Source organism: Athene noctua, chromosome 4 (assembly GCF_965140245.1).
Source record: "Athene noctua chromosome 4, bAthNoc1.hap1.1, whole genome shotgun sequence".
Taxonomy (NCBI): Eukaryota; Metazoa; Chordata; class Aves; order Strigiformes; family Strigidae; genus Athene; species Athene noctua.
Window position 1 is genome coordinate 66930036 of NC_134040.1, and position 16177 is coordinate 66946212.

The 16177-nt window shown below is 38.5% G+C and overlaps 1 protein-coding gene across 2 annotated transcripts in view; it reads left to right on the plus strand.

Annotated features, from left to right (window-relative positions):
- Positions 1 to 16177, plus strand: part of MND1 (meiotic nuclear divisions 1) — a 45715-nt gene that overhangs the window by 18885 nt on the left and 10653 nt on the right. For both annotated transcript variants that reach the window (XM_074904039.1, XM_074904037.1), the window contains exons 5-6: positions 3973 to 4047; positions 5911 to 6025. In XM_074904039.1, coding sequence (XP_074760140.1) covers positions 3973 to 4047; positions 5911 to 6025 — 190 coding nt within the window. The remainder of the gene's footprint in view (positions 1 to 3972; positions 4048 to 5910; positions 6026 to 16177) is intronic.

The following is a 16177-nucleotide window of genomic DNA, read 5'->3' on the forward strand; positions in this document are numbered from 1 at the left end:
AGAGTGGTTAAGAACGAGGAACCAGAAGGAATACGACCAACAAAAACTTTTCCTGGAGAATAAAGATCCAGTTGTGTAGAGCTAGGACAGTATCAAGCAGGTTTTGAGAAGGAAGGTAACTGAAACCTGCTGCTGTTGTTTGTCAGAGTTAAATGTTCCTCTTCCAAAGGTACATCACCAACTTGCCAAAGTGGAACCTGTGTAATAATAGTATGTTATAAATTACCGGTGTGCATGTAATCTGTATCCTCTAATACAAACCAGACCCCAAGGCCTGTGATGGAACTGATGGTTATCATCAGCACGTAGCACTTGGCACACACAAACTGCTGCACAGATGTATAGCAAAACATTGTGAGACCTTTGCAAAGTAAGTAAGAACATTCCTTTGGGGGACTTTGGATTGAATTAGTGTCAAAGCTAGGCCAGTGGTCAGTTAATTGACCACAGTTGTCTGTAAAATTAAAGGAACTGTTTCCCAACATTCCTGTTTTATAGATGCTAATTACTTCATTAATTTGTCTTGCAGGTTCCCACCATGTTTTGCAAACACTGAAAATGCTCTCATGGACATTTTGTTTTTATTTTTTAGCTTTTAGTTATTTAGTCTCTCCTTCTTTGAATAGCTTTCCCCTAGATGACTTTTTTTCTAGCTTGTTTGCGTATTGCTTAAGCATGTATTGATATGGAGCAGTCAGACAGACTGGAGATGTGAAACTTTCTAGTACAGTAGAATATGTCTTTCTCTACTTGTTTTTCACACCTTGTCAGTTGCCTTTGTGGCAGAAGGTTCATGTGTCAGAGCAGACATCTCTCTTAAGAAACAGAGAGGGGACACTGTAGGTAGCTTTTTTCCCAGATCGATCTCACTGCTATTGGTAGGAGTCTGATTTCTCTTAGGGAAATTATTTGCCAATTCCCTTGAAAAATGTCCCAAGATCACTCCAAAGATTGAAATCTTCCATCTGCTACTGTGCTCCTTTACGTTCAGGCTTTTCTACAGCTGGTGACTGGGAAAGTAAGTCACTGTATTTGGCCAGATGTGATCTTCTGCTGTCATACATACACAACACTTGCAGATTCTGCCCTTTTTTTTTTTTTTCTTTTAATGCCCTATAACGTGTCTGCCCTTTGCCCTTACCTCTTAAGTATCGTATCATCAGTATTCATTCTTCCTTCAACTTTTTTATCCTCGCTGGTTGTCTTTCCTTCTTTCATGTACAGTTATTTTCAGCTGTGTTCCCACCTCTGTATCCTAGCCTTCCTGCTTCCCTTGTCATAGATTCCTTGCACAGACCCTGGCCATCTGTTCCTCACCCTTTGCATCCTTGTTCTATGTTTGGTTTTTTCAATATCTTGCCTCCTTCAGCTATTCCTTTCCTTATCCTCATCTTCTATTTGTTGTCATGGGAATACTCACTGTGACTTCTGTATAGTACACAAAGAGCTGTGATTTCATTTTATTTTGTAAATTTTTGATTGTGGAGACAGAATTAAAAAACCTAAAACCTCCCAGGAATTTAAAATGTGTGAGAGAAGAAGACAATCTTGAATAACATGGTATAAAAATCATTATTGCTTTTAGACAGAAGAAGATCTTCTAACCTTGTGGCATGGCAACCTTGCATGTTATGTAGGTCAGAATCTGAGAAATTTCTGTAGTTCTCAGTGTTAATTACTGTCTCTTTCACGACTAAATGCTGTGGAATATAGAGAACCAAGAAAATAATAAGATGCCATACTGGGAAACATGCTTCCAAGCTGGAAACCAGCTTTTATGATTTTATTACAATTCCCTGAGAGCTCCTTCTGTGCTTCCATTTTAGAGAATTGAGGAACCTTCCTAAAGATCTTAATGAATATGAAAAAGCAGAGAAAGCAACACCATTGTGCCCTCTCTTGCAGAAAGTATTGGTTTGTTCTTTGCACTTGCGGTATATGGGCCTAGATAAGCTTGTTGGCTTCTCTGCTTCCTCTGGAAGTTTTGTTCCAGAAAAGTTCTTTGTCAGAGTATGCTCTGGTGTTTGTCTTCCCTGGGCTTTATGAACTGCAAACTGCACCTAAGTACTTCTCCTCTGAACTGTGCACTTCTGTTCAGTATGGCATAATGTGGGGACTAACACACTTAATTTTGTTAAGAATTTTGTGGAAAGCCCAGAAAGAGTGCCGTGTAACGATCCACCAAAATTAAGATGTTGGTGTACTTCAAGCCACATACTGAAACCCACCCTGCCTCTGTGGTTACTTGCACTGACAGCGATGAATAAACAGCTGGACATTTTTCCCTGAATCATATATGCCTTACCATTACTGTAATTTCTATATAAATTGAAGAAAAACTAGAACATTCTTTTTGAAAGGAGACCGTCTTGTATGTATGTATGCTAACACATTCATGAACACATACTTATCCAAAAAGAGTAATTAATTTTTAAAAACTGAGCTATAAAAGGAACCCCTAAACCCAGTGAGCTGTAGTTGAGCTGAGTCAGTCCTAACCTATATGGACCACCAGTATGAATTTTCTTTTTACCATTATGGCTGATGTCTAAAATTTAGCAGTATGCTCTGCCTGATATTTATCATGCATTTATATTTAACATTTGTTTCTGAAAATACAGACTGAACATGAGTTTAAATAGAAATTGAGAAGTGGTTATAGCTCCAAAACAGTTCTGTTTGCATTGTATGAATGTAGTACTGGTGTTTCAGCTGCACAAGAATATAAATGATATGGTTAAATTATCGAGGCTAGGCGTTTCAAGAAACATCTAGGAATGCTTCTCCACTCAGTAGGATCCTCAGTGAGAAAGGGAATTTATAAGTGGAGACTTTGTGTCAGGGTTTTTGGGGAAAGGCAGAATGAAACCTAAGCTCTGACAGCCACCTTCATTGTCTTCACAATTAGTCTGATCCACTAGTTTTCTACCAAACTGGTGCTCAGAAGATAAACCAAAGAGTGAGTACTTACAAAGCATACTGTTGTTTCTTCTTTTTTCTTTTTTTTGGTGTTGGTTTCAAACGCAGGAACTAGCTTCCAAACTATATTTTATTTGACTTTTTTTTTTTTTTTAAATTCTCATTCATCTCACTTAATATTTCAAGGTGCTTTGACTAATGCTGATTATTGTGTCTCTGAGGGACAAGTCATACGTCCTGCTCAGCTTAAGAGTTTCCAGAGTATTTCTGGAAAACATCCAACTAAACTGGAAGGGCCTGGTTCAAGATGGGTGTTGGGTTAACGGAGAGAGATCTCTCTTTACAAGTGATTCCTCCTGGAGTAACAGGAGAATGGAGGGAGTATTCACACCACCCCTGTGAGACAGCCACTTCTGTTAAATTCCTCTGTCTCAGGCCTGAAGGAAGGGAACTCTGAAGTCTAGCAGTGTGGGTGCAGCACAGAAAAAGAGGACCATGGCTTTTCATGCCTTTGAGCTATAGAGGCTTCTATTCATCGGTATGCAAAAGGGATTGAGGCCATGCCAATGGCATACCAGACTTTGGGAAGACTGGTCTCAGCAGCTGAGCAGGTGGATCTGCTACAACTTTTGTCACTGCCTCCACTGAATAAAGAGAGTTGGAAAAGGACCAGAGGAAATAATCTAATCCAAAGCCTCCATGTCATAGTCCTTTGCATGGAGATGCCAGATTATGGTATGAAATAGGATTTTGATCCTGTGCTGAACATGCAGTACAGAACAAGATTATGTGCCATGGGAGTGAAAATTTCTTGGGCTTTAACTTGCTTCCTGTAATTCTTTTCTGTTGTTCAGAGCCTCAGACTTATATTTGAGTGCTTTTGTATTCATTTTGTCTTTGTTTTTATTATACAAGTTATAAACATATATAAATGTATATACTTAAAAGTGTATATCCACGTGTTTATTTAAATATATTTCTATGTATACACATTTTATAGATATGTTTAATATCTGTTTCTGAAAGATATTGACTTTGTTTTTTGTTTATCAGTTTGCTGAAAGCAGTCAGAAAAAAGAGGCTTTACAAAAAAGCATCGAAAAATCCAAAATTGGACGTGAAGATACTGTAAGTTGCTTTGAGGGGGAGGTATTCCTGCTAGGAAATAGGGCTACAAGTATACATGATTTGTAAATACTAATGTAGTCATTGGAAATCCATTAATTTTAAATACCTGTGATGAGAACAAGATATTATATAAATCAGTTACTGGATTATTCCTTAGTTGGTCATGCACTAACAAGTAAAATACTGACAACTGGTTGCTCCAGGACTGAGAAAATGTGTGACTGCCTGAAGTCTAGTAATCTTCCAGGCTTTTTCAGATTTATAGATATCTTGAACTACCCAGAGGTATGTACCAAAGTCGTCAGTGGCTGCTGAACTGCCAAATCTAGTAACTGCAAACTTAGGTGTTGGGGGTCTTATTTTTTATGTCTTATTTATAATCTAGACTTCTAAATTACTATTCTGAGCAGTCGTGTAAGCTTGGTGCTTTCTGTATGCTGAAGCTGTTAACACTGCAAAATAATATTTAGGCTTCATATTTACCATACATATGAAGTTGCATATTAGTTAGAAATACTTCATATGGTATTCTAAATTGCTGCTTTGTTTTGAGATGCTTAGTTTAAAGTGATTTAAACCTCCAAAAAAAAAGCATATACATGGACAGCCAGAAGGTTTCTGGTGGAATTGAATTTTGTAGAAAAGTACCAAATCTTAGAATCCAAAATATTTTTCTGTAGAAATGCTTTGGGTTTGTCTGTAATCAGGGAATCACAGTTAGGTTTCTCACACAGTTGTGCTTGTCAGGTTTCCAAATGGGCTTGAGCGTCTCTGCCATTTGGCCTGCCCTAGTCACAAAAACCTATGGGTCCTGGAAATCCTGTTCTGACTGATGCTTCCAATGTTTTGATTTGGGATTGTACATCAGGAAGAAGTCCTGAGAAATATAGACCATGATGTGGGTCTCTGAGCAGCTGGCCTCCATACCCCAGCATCTGGAAGCTTTTGATTTCCAGTCTGCATTTTCAGAATGTGCTGAATACAGACTGCTGGCAAAAGCACTGTGAATATGAAAGTTGGGGGGGGGGGGGGGGGGGGGAACAAAACCAACACCCACCCCACCCCCAAAAAAACCCTCAAACCAAAACCCACCTCAGGCTGCTGGACTGCTGTGAAAATTGCCGCTGGCTAAAAAACCAATAGTTTACAAATTCATGCTATCTGGCTTTTTTAGGCTACCCACTGCCCTAGCATGAGTTCTTTGAATCTCAGCCAGTTATAGTGTTTGGCTGTAACTACAGACTGAATTAAAACTATGTGCTGAGTAGGCTATGGGAAAGCTCATGTTGAGTCAGTGTCTGCAGATTCTTATTAATCAATAGAATATTTGGGGTTGGTATTATATATTTTCCCAGCAAAGACTACCATGTCATAAATATCTGAATTTACTTTTGAGACCACTGCTCTTAAATGCTGTGGGGAGAAAGGAGGAAAATAGATTTAGAGGGTATTCATACACAGCATCCTGATTTGTGGAAGTATGAATGGTAGGTTGTTCTGTAATGCTGTCCTTAATTACAAGACTAGCACTCCTAAATACTGCTTAACCTTTAAACCCAACAATTAAGAACTCAGTTTGGAGTTTGTCAAACCATGTAGAATTCAAAGGTTATAGAAAATTGTCCTTTGGTTTATCCATTTTGGCTTTATTTTTTTCCTTCCAGTTTGCACTGGATATCATTTAGTGTCACTGAGAGTTTGGTGTGTGCATAAAATGCTCAACTGGTTCACTGACAGAAAACAGCAGTGAAAACAGCTTTTAAATTTACATATTTTTATTTTTTGCAAAACATTCTGTGCAATAATGCCTGATTTTTATTTTTGTATTTTTTTTATATCTCCCAACATACTGCAAATCCTCAGGCGGAACGTGCAGCTCTAATAGAGGAACTTGCTGCCCTTCGGCAGAAAAAAGAACAGTTAAAGGCAGACATAGACAAATACAGAGAATGTGATCCAGACGTCGTTGAAGAAATGCGTAAGTTGTATATTGTTTAAAGTGAACTTTTGCATGAAAAGGTCTGCACTTCTTTATGGTGTGCAGAGATAAGCCAAAGAATAGCTGCTTTTCTTTGTAAAGCTGTAAGCAATACAATACAGGTACACAGACCATTTTTTTTCATGTTCTGTTGTATTAAATAAAGGGGATTTTACTGATATGTACTCTGCTAGCAACTGTGCAATTAACAAACAATCCTAAAATTGAAATACTCCGATGTGTTAGAAATAATATTAGGACCATTCTTTCTAGAACCACATTAATTCTGTAACTTCTAAGTGTGGTGAATCCTAGAATGGGTGTAGGAAGAGTAGTCTCTGGCTCCCACTTACCTTCAATTCCATGCTGGCAAAACAGGTATCTTTCTACTTACTTTGTCTTGTCTGTTTAGAACATAAGCATTTTGTTAGAAACACTTAACTGTCACATGTACTGTTGACTTACTCTTTGTACCACCTCTGACATGCTGGGTTTTGGTTGGAGTTTCTAATTCTAATGCAATACGAGGAATGATGAGGGACTTCAGTACTTATTACAGAATTGGGCACTGAAATGTACTTAATATTCTGATCCTTAGCATGAAAAATGAAAAGCATGCATGAAATTTTATTGAATTTTCTCTACTTCAAATTTCATATTTTGTTTATTAGGTTCTTGCGTTGCTACCCAAGCACCACTGCATATTCAGTTGCTGTAACACCAAAATGCCATTACAGAGTGATGAGGAACAAGCACAGACCTTTTTCTGAGAAGATATCTGACTAAATCTTTCTTTATTCTCCTAACAAAGTCCACAGCTTTAGAAATGTGCTGAGAGAAAGCCAGGAACATAAACAGTTGGCAGCAGACCCCAGAACTGGACATATATTTATTTTGAGGGGCTGTGACATTTTTTGTCAGCTGCATTATCTTTCCCCAAGGATGTAATGGTATGCCAGGGAATAAGCAAACTCGAGACCTGAGGTTAGTTACTTTGCCGTAAATCCCTCGCTATGTGCTCTCTTGAGGACAAGTAACAGGCACATTCCAGCTGATTCCAGCTGTAAAAATGAATGAGGTTAGGCAGATACCGACAGCAGAGGGATTCATAGTGCCAGGTATTTTAACTGCTGAGATACCCTTGCACTGAATGATCTGAGGAGCCTTTCTCTGAAGCAGTTGCAGTGAGCACATTACTAAATACTAGGCACGAGGGGTCAAAGGACAGCCTGAATGCTAGGGCAAACTGCATGAGCTGGCAACACAGAGAATAATATCCTGAAAAAGAGGCAGAGGGAGAGAAATTTTATCATTAGTTACTTCAGTCATACTTTTCCCTTTTTTTCCCTTTTTTTCCCTTTTTTTCCCTTTTTTCCCTTTTTTCCCTTTTTTTCCCTTTTTCCCTTTTTTTCCCTTTTTTTCCCTTTTTTTCCCTTTTTTTTTCCTTTTTTTCCCTTTTTTTCCTGTTTTTCCCTTTTTTCCCTTTTTTCCTTTTTTTCCCTTTTTTCCTTTTTCCCTTTTTCCCTTTTTTCCCTTTTTTTCCCTTTTTTTCCCTTTTTTTTCCCTTTTTTTCCCTTTTTTTCCCTTTTTTTCCCTTTTTTTTCCCTTTTTTCCCTTGTTTTTTTTCCCTTTTTTTTCCCTTTTTTCCCTTTTTTTCCTTTTTTTCCTTTTTTCCCTTTTTTTCCCTTTTTTTTCCCTTTTTTCCCTTTTTTCCCTTTTTTTCCCTTTTTTTCCCTTTTTTTCCCTTTTTTTTTCCCTTTTTTTTCCCTTTTTTTCCCTTTTTTTCCCTTTTTTTCCCTTTTTTTCCTTTTTTTCCCTTTTTTCCCTTTTTTTCCCTTTTTTTCCCTTTTTTCCCTCCCTTTTTTCCCTCCCTTTTTTTCCCTCCCTTTTTTCCCCTCCCTTTTTTCCCCTCCCTTTTTTCCCCTCCCTTTTTTCCCCTCCCTTTTTTCCCCTCCCTTTTTTCCCCTCCCTTTTTTCCCCTCCCTTTTTTCCCCTCCCTTTTTTTCCCCTCCCTTTTTTTCCCCTCCCTTTTTTTCCCCTCCCTTTTTTTCCCCTCCCTTTTTTCCCCTCCCTTTTTTTCCCCTCCCTTTTTTTCCCCTCCCTTTTTTTCCCCTCCCTTTTTTTCCCCTCCCTTTTTTTCCCCTCCCTTTTTTTCCCCTCCCTTTTTTTCCCCTCCCTTTTTTTCCCCTCCCTTTTTTTCCCCTCCCTTTTTTCCCCTCCCTTTTTTCCCCTCCCTTTTTTCCCCTCCCTTTTTTCCCCTCCCTTTTTTCCCCTCCCTTTTTTCCCCTCCCTTTTTTCCCCTCCCTTTTTTCCCCTCCCTTTTTTTCCCCTCCCTTTTTTTCCCCTCCCTTTTTTTCCCCTCCCTTTTTTTCCCCTCCCTTTTTTTCCCCTCCCTTTTTTTCCCCTCCCTTTTTTTCCCCTCCCTTTTTTTCCCCTCCCTTTTTTTCCCCTCCCTTTTTTTCCCCTCCCTTTTTTTCCCCTCCCTTTTTTTCCCCTCCCTTTTTTTCCCCTCCCTTTTTTTCCCCTCCCTTTTTTTCCCCTCCCTTTTTTTCCCCTCCCTTTTTTTCCCCTCCCTTTTTTTCCCCTCCCTTTTTTTCCCCTCCCTTTTTTTCCCCTCCCTTTTTTTCCCCTCCCTTTTTTTCCCCTCCCTTTTTTTCCCCTCCCTTTTTTTCCCCTCCCTTTTTTTCCCCTCCCTTTTTTTCCCCTCCCTTTTTTTCCCCTCCCTTTTTTTCCCCTCCCTTTTTTTCCCCTCCCTTTTTTTCCCCTCCCTTTTTTTCCCCTCCCTTTTTTTCCCCTCCCTTTTTTTCCCCTCCCTTTTTTTCCCCTCCCTTTTTTTCCCCTCCCTTTTTTTCCTTCTTCTGAAAGTGGACAGAAGCTCCACATGAGCTGCTTCAATGGAGGGATGAGCACTTAGGAGCTGGTGAGGTTATCCTTGTTGGGCTACCTGTAGGATTCCCAGGCAGTAGTGCTTTGAAAATAATTTGTCCCTGACCTTTGGTTAAAAAGTTTCTGCTTCACTACATGTTTCATCAGTCATTGTTGCACTGGCAGTGCACTGCATACACTCTTTTTAAGAGTTGGATTGTTCAGTATAATATGTTTTGTAATAAGCAGTTGTTACTTTCTACATTTGGGTTTTCCCTCTTCTTCCTTAATGACTTCAACCTGTAAGGAAGTCTTTCTAATGCTCAGTATAAAATTTCACACTATTAATTTCCCATCCCATATCATAGAGCTGCCTTGATTTTTGTTGTGGTATTTTAGGGGTGTATCAAATTGTTGTCTGATTTCAGTGGCCTTCAAATTTGTTGAATGCTTTGCTATGCCTTTTTAATTGCTCTTTCCCTCAAAGGGGTATTGCAGAAAAAAACCCTACTGTACTGTGATGAGCCTTATTAAAACATGCACTAATTCCAGGGTCAAAACAAAGTTTCGATGATTCATAGCAAATATCTGACGACTCAACTAAAAGATGAACATCTGTCTTGCTTCCTGAGTCTTGTGGTGGGAAAGTCATGTTTGACCATGTAACTAAATACACTATAATGCATATTCACAAGGGGTCAAATCATAATACTAAAATACTAACTCTGTTTTTTGCTGACTTCACTGCTTTTCCTTTTAATATCAGTAACAATGTTTTGGTATATATTTTGGCTTAATTTCTTTGGCTTTTGTATTAGAGAGATTAAGTATAAACTCTTATGCCTTCCCCAGTTTACGGCATTTGAGTGCAGAATTTCAGTATTTGTATGTAACAATTAACTACAGTAAATAGCAGAAGAAACAAGATTTAGGGACTACCCACTGGAGGAAGCTACGTAATAGTCTGGTCTTGTGGATATATTTGGGTAATTCCATTTTGCAGGTAGGATATTGTAAAAATATATCTAGAATTACAAAATATGTGGATTTCTTGTAACAACCATTGCAGTTCAGTGGTTGAAGCTTGTCTTTGTCACTTGGAAATGTTGTTTAAACCATCTTTTGTGAGTTAGGATTGAGTAATAAATTGTTCCTCAACATTAAAGACAGTAAAACTGACAACAGTCATTGGAAGTAAAAAAAAACAAAGCCAACCCAACCCATAAATACTGGGTTTTTATACTTCTCTGTTGAACTTGTAATCCTGCTTCAGCTGGTGCAGGACATAACCCTTGGTTCTCAGCTTTGAGGCAGATTTTTGTAGACTGGAGGATATTCTCATGGGAAGCAACCATTGTAGAGAAGAGATTATCTGTTCCTCCAGGAGAAGGGCTTCTATGACGTGCATGTATGGATACATGTGATGCTGCTAGATTCCCTAAAGATTACCGTAGAGAACAAAGGCATTTCAATAGTTGATAATTTATCCAGATTTTCATAAGGATAACAGAAAAAGCTCATACAGCATCAAGATTAACCTGCTGCATAAGTTTAATTCTTTCTGCCCACCAGAGAGAGATGTTAGGGAGCTAATGTAGTTCTTCTGACAATTAATTTTATAGAAGAATTTGTCTGACAGCGTAAGTGTATAAATGGTATAGATTTTGCTCTGAGTTGTTGGCCAGTGTGTAACTGGAAAAAGCTAAACATTTTCAGTGTTTACTGTAAAACAAACACTTACAGAATTTCAGATTTCTTGTTCTTCCACTGTAACTAGAGGAATGTTGGTTTATATTAACACCTTGTTGAGTCTTTGCTATTTCTTTAACTGTAGCTGTGCTTTGGTTACTTTGTGCCTTTGCATAGGACAGTAATCTCAGAAACAGCTGCATACTGACTGAAGTTAGTGCCTTCCATGTGGTATGATTGCTAATATTTATGGGGCTGGTCTCAGATGTTGCCTGTCAGCATTCCTGGTTTATTTAGCATGTTGTTAGAATGTCCAATTACTGATAATTTTTATGTCTTAGGCTTTTACCTTCAAAACAGTGATCTGAACGTGTCTAGACAAACTGTATATTCAAAAATTAGCAAACTGCCAGATAGCAACAAATTTAATGTAGCAATTTTCATGTCAACCTTTTTACTTCTGCTCTCTTTGTTTATTTTTATCCTGTAGCAAGAGGCATAAGTTGTTCAAATGGACATGATTTCAAATGAGAAATATCCAGATAATTATCCTTTTGAATCTCCAAAAGCATGATCTCAGCGACATCACTACCAGTCAAGTTCAGGGTTAGATTAGTTTCTAAAACTAATACTTATATGGCTGTGTGAAAACAAATTTTGGGAAAACATTCAGACTCTACTGAATGCCATAAAAATGTCATGCTGTATGTAATATCTACTTGCAAGTGGTTTTTTTTTCATTGTAGATGCTTCAAAAATTTCTAAATTTGATATGTCTAAACACTAAAAATCTCAGCTTGACAAACTGTTGTGAAGAATTGTATCAGGGTATACAGACAGTATGAGAAAATAAGTTTGGGTTTAGCAGTTTTTTCATCTTAACTTGAGGCTGAATGCTGAAAAGGTGATGTTGATTCAGCTGCTGGGTTTTGTGGGACACATAGTTTGGGTTTTGGGTTTGTTTTTTTGTTTTGTTTGGGATTTTTCTTTGTTGATACAGCCAGCTACTATGTTCTGTTACATTCAAATCAATCTGAAAATGTGTTATGCATACAGATGTATTTAATGTTACAAAAATTTAGTGTCAAGTGCTAGATTCTTTTGGGGGTTTCTTACTAATACTGAGAATAGTCCACGTTCTAGAGGGGAAACAGTAGTGAAGAAACAAAATGAAGATTAGGCTATCCTGGATAATAGAGAGACTTTAAAAAGAGTTACATCAGTCTTCAAAATTTGTCAAAACGCTGGTAACCTACAGCATGTTCTAATGGGGTTTTTTATATTTTGTGGCAAAGTTTATTGTTCAGAAGACATATCATGTTATTTAAACTAAAGAGCCTTGTCAGTGCTTTTAGTTAATGAACTAGTAAGTAGCTATTTTTGTAAATGTAATGATTCACTTGAAAAAGTTAATGTCTACAAATAATTTTAAACCCAGTCTAGGTACCAACCAAGATCAATAGGGTACAGACCAAGCCTATAAAGTGGTTTTTTTAAATCACCTCTAGATCCAATATGTTCAGTTTGCAATTAAGAGGATGTTTTCTAGCTACTGACCATGGAATATACACCTGGCATGTGAGAGACAAGCTGTGCTTTTTATGGTTTATGCATCAATGTCATTAACAGACATCTGTAATTAGAAATTGGTCATTCTGTTGAAGCTAGAGTAGTGCCTCCACCCACACTTAGGTTAGCCTTAGAGGGTTAAACTGAACTTTCGTTGGGGTGAAACAAACACTTGCTTACAAGTACATATAAAAATAATAGATTTAAAAGCAAGGAGTCCTTTTTTTACTTAGTCTCATCTTTCAGAGAACTTGTATATTTAATGTATTCATCTTCTGAAGATTTGGATGAGGATATGACAGGAAATAGACTATGTTCATGTACATAACTTGTGGGCTATCTGCTACTAATAAAAACAAAACCACAAAGTGCCTCCTCACACACCCTTTTTTTTTTTTTTTTTTTCCTTTTTTCCTCCTTCATCATGGAACTACCAGAATTATAGAATGGTTTCGGTTGGAAGGGACCTTAAAGATCATCTAGTTCCAACCCCACTGCCATGGGCAGGGACACCTTCCGCTTAGACCAAATTGCTCAAAGCCCCGTCCAACCTGGCCTTGAACACTGCCAGGGAGGGGGCAGCCACAGCTGCCCTGGGCAACCTGTGCCAGTGTCTCACCACTTTCACAGTGAAGAATTTCTTCCTTAGATCTAATCTAAAACTACTCTGTTTAAAACCGTTACCCCTCATCCTATCCCTACACTCCCTGATGAAGACTCCCTCCCCATCTTTCCTGCAGGCCCCCTTTAAGTACTGGAAGGCCGCTATAAGGTCTCCCTGGAGCCCCAGAGCTGCAGACAGCACTGCAGGTGGGGTCTCATAATAGCAGAGTAGAAGGAGAGAATCCCCTCTGTTGACCTGCTGGCCACACTTCTCTTGATGCAGCCCAGGATACTGTTGGCTTTCTGGGCTGTGAGCGCACATTGCTGGCTCATAGTCAGTTTTCCATCCAATAATACCCTCGAGTCCCTCTCTGCAGGGCTGCTCTCAATCCACTCATCACCCAGCCTGTATTTGTGCTTGGGATTGCCCTGACCCGTGTGCAGCACCTTGCACTTGGCCTTGTGAACTTCACGAGGTTTGCATGGCCCCACCTCTCGAGCCTGTCCGGGTCCCTCTGGATGGCACATCCCTTCCCTCCAGTGTGTTGATCGCACCACACAGCTTGGTGTCGTTGGCAAACTTGTAGAGGGTGCACTCAATCCCACTGTCCGTGTCACCAACAAAGATGTTAAACAGCACCAGTCCCAACACCAACCCCTGAGGAACATCACTTGGACATCAAGCCATTAAACCGCAACTCTTTGAGTGCAACCAGATGTGCACTGGTAATGAAAGAACACAGTTACTCGGCTAATTACATCAAGCTAAGATTTTAATTTTTTTTAATGCTTCCACTGCTCCATATGCTGTTCTTTGAATGGCTCGTTATTCAGTTGAGAGGTTGGCAAATTTAATTACCTGTTCAAAAGATACATTGAAAGACAAAGCAAAATGCTTTACCAAAACTAAGCATAACTTTATTCCTAATTCTCTCTAAAAATTATAAATGTACTTGTATGTAATCATAGTTACACATAGTAACAGTAAACGTAAATTTTAACTGATAAGTAAAGTTGAAAAGAACAGGGTGCTAATGAGTGGAATTACAAATCTATACTTGATCACTAACACTTCAAGCTCCTTTGGTGATTATGGCATATAAGAAAGTATTGAAAATTTAAGCAGTATTTCTGCTCCTTGATTTTAATTCTTTCCAATTTTTTTTTTAATCTTGAAAATCAAGGGAGGCTTGTTTGCAGGTCAGTTATTGAAAATGCCCTTTCATTGACAGAGCCAACACTTTGCAGAGCAGAATCTAACTGTGATTACCAGAGGCCATAATGTGGTGGTTTAAGGAACTTCCCTGACAAAAGTAGGTTAAGGGGTTCTCACCTTCGCCCTTCATTCCTGTTCACCAGTGATAACAGCAAGTTGTCAGCTCGAGTTAGGAACTGATGATGTATATATCCTTGTCTTGTGGTAGACTCTCCTGAGGTCTTTGAAATCAATCTCTCTCCACAAAAAGTTTGTCTAATTAAGTCTTTCACTGCCTTCTTCAAAAGGCTTTCATACATGTGGTAATTTGTCACGCATCTCCCAGAATTGTCTGTCTTGTGGTAGTTGCCCTATAGAGCAACTAAGGATCCTCTGACCAACTAGGAGCATGTTGGGTGCAGATTTTTCAGAGGGTATCTTCCTGAAGTCTGCAATGAGTTGAACTGTGTAGAAAATGGATTTGGAAAGAACTGAATGAGAGAGTAACGGGGGGTAGGTAAATGGGTGAGCAGCTTCTGGCACTTGGAAAGAAAGGCGAATATAACAGCCATGAAGAAGAATAATGAGTGAAGGACCACCAGGACAGACTGGTGCAGCTTAAGGTGCAGCTGCAGATATATTCCTAAGGCACAAAGCTTAAAGTGAAATGTAGGGCTTTTGACTGAAGCTGGGAAACTGAAGTTCAGAAGGGTCATTTGGTTTTCAGCAAAATGCCCTGATTCTCTGTGTTTCAGAGAATTTCTCTGTCTCTGTGTTTGGCCTAAAGTTTGGACTCCACCTAAGAGGTTACTCTGCAATGGAAAACTGTCCTAAATGTTTAGACACATGCATACTTACATTTTTATATCTCAGACACATTCTAGTAAGACTATTCTTCTTGGAGAGTGTCAGCTTAGGACAACTTGCTTTAAAATGTAGCTGCATTTTAACTGGTTAAGCAAAAAAATAAAAAAAAGCTTTTGCCAGTGAGGTTGTAGGATTTTACTTTTACTTGGGACGCTCAGAAAAGAGGCAGTTGGAAGATCAAATCTTTAGCTAACGTATGTAACACCCTGCTTAAATAAACTGGCTACTCTGTCAAGTTACCTTTTCTTGAAATTAAATGAGAACGCTCACAAGGCTTATTTTTGTTCTTTCTGTTTATTTTGTTTCTTATTTGTTTATATGGAATGGCAGAAAAAATATGTAGGGTGTGAGGCAGGTGAAATATGTGGGAATAATTTTATTGTCTGAGCCAGTAAATCTTTATGGCAAAAGATGTTGAGCTGCTTAGGAATGGTAGACACTTGATAAAATTTGTGATGTGGAAAATGGCTACTTGTGACTACATTTATGGTACTCCTTGATTTAGAAATGAATTGGTAGCAATCCATTTGGCCATGTTTTAAAGCCCTGAAGAGATCATCAAATGGAAGTAATCTATAGATCGTTCACATACAAAACAAAAAGGTTTTTGTGTACTGATTATTTTGCTCCTTGCTCCCTGTGTTAGACTTGCTAGGTTCGTTGTGTATGGTACCATTCATTCAGGCTGTTTTGAATCAGAATGTTTTGGTAAAGTTACGGTGAGGTTCAAAGGAATTTTTTTTTAAAAATACTGGTTTATTTCTTTTCATGACTTCCATATGTAAAATGACATCAGCAAAGGTATTGTGGATGTTTACTTTGTTGTCTTCAGTGCTAAGTTGAAGGACTGTCAAGTGTAGTCTTCCCTGGCCTTGTTTAAAAATGTGTTGCTAATCTCATATGTTAGGAAATCTCCCACATGTTATGAGATGTTTTTATTATGGTTTACCTAGATTAGGACTGTATATTCCTAATATAGATACCTTGTTCTGTGCTATTTAACTGCAGACATTTTGCAGGGCAGGTTGTATGAGTGCAAGACTAATCTTGACACTGGTGGTGTATTTGGGAGTATTTCCAATGTTTTTTCTCCCCTCCTTGCTTTAACATCTTATGAGCTATTTTCACTGAAAAGAGCAGGATATCAGAAAAAAATCTATAACAGAGAACCAATTTGGAAATGCCTAGAAGAGCATACAGATTTTGTCTTTGCCACTGTAAGAGACCTTTGTAGATTGGGAGAAGTTTGTCTTTGGTGTTTTGACTCGGTTTTGCATGATACTTTGTGAAGGAAAGTAGGGAAATATGATACTGATGAAACTGCAGTACTGTGAGTCTCAGACTACTTTATAGTTGTAGTCAAG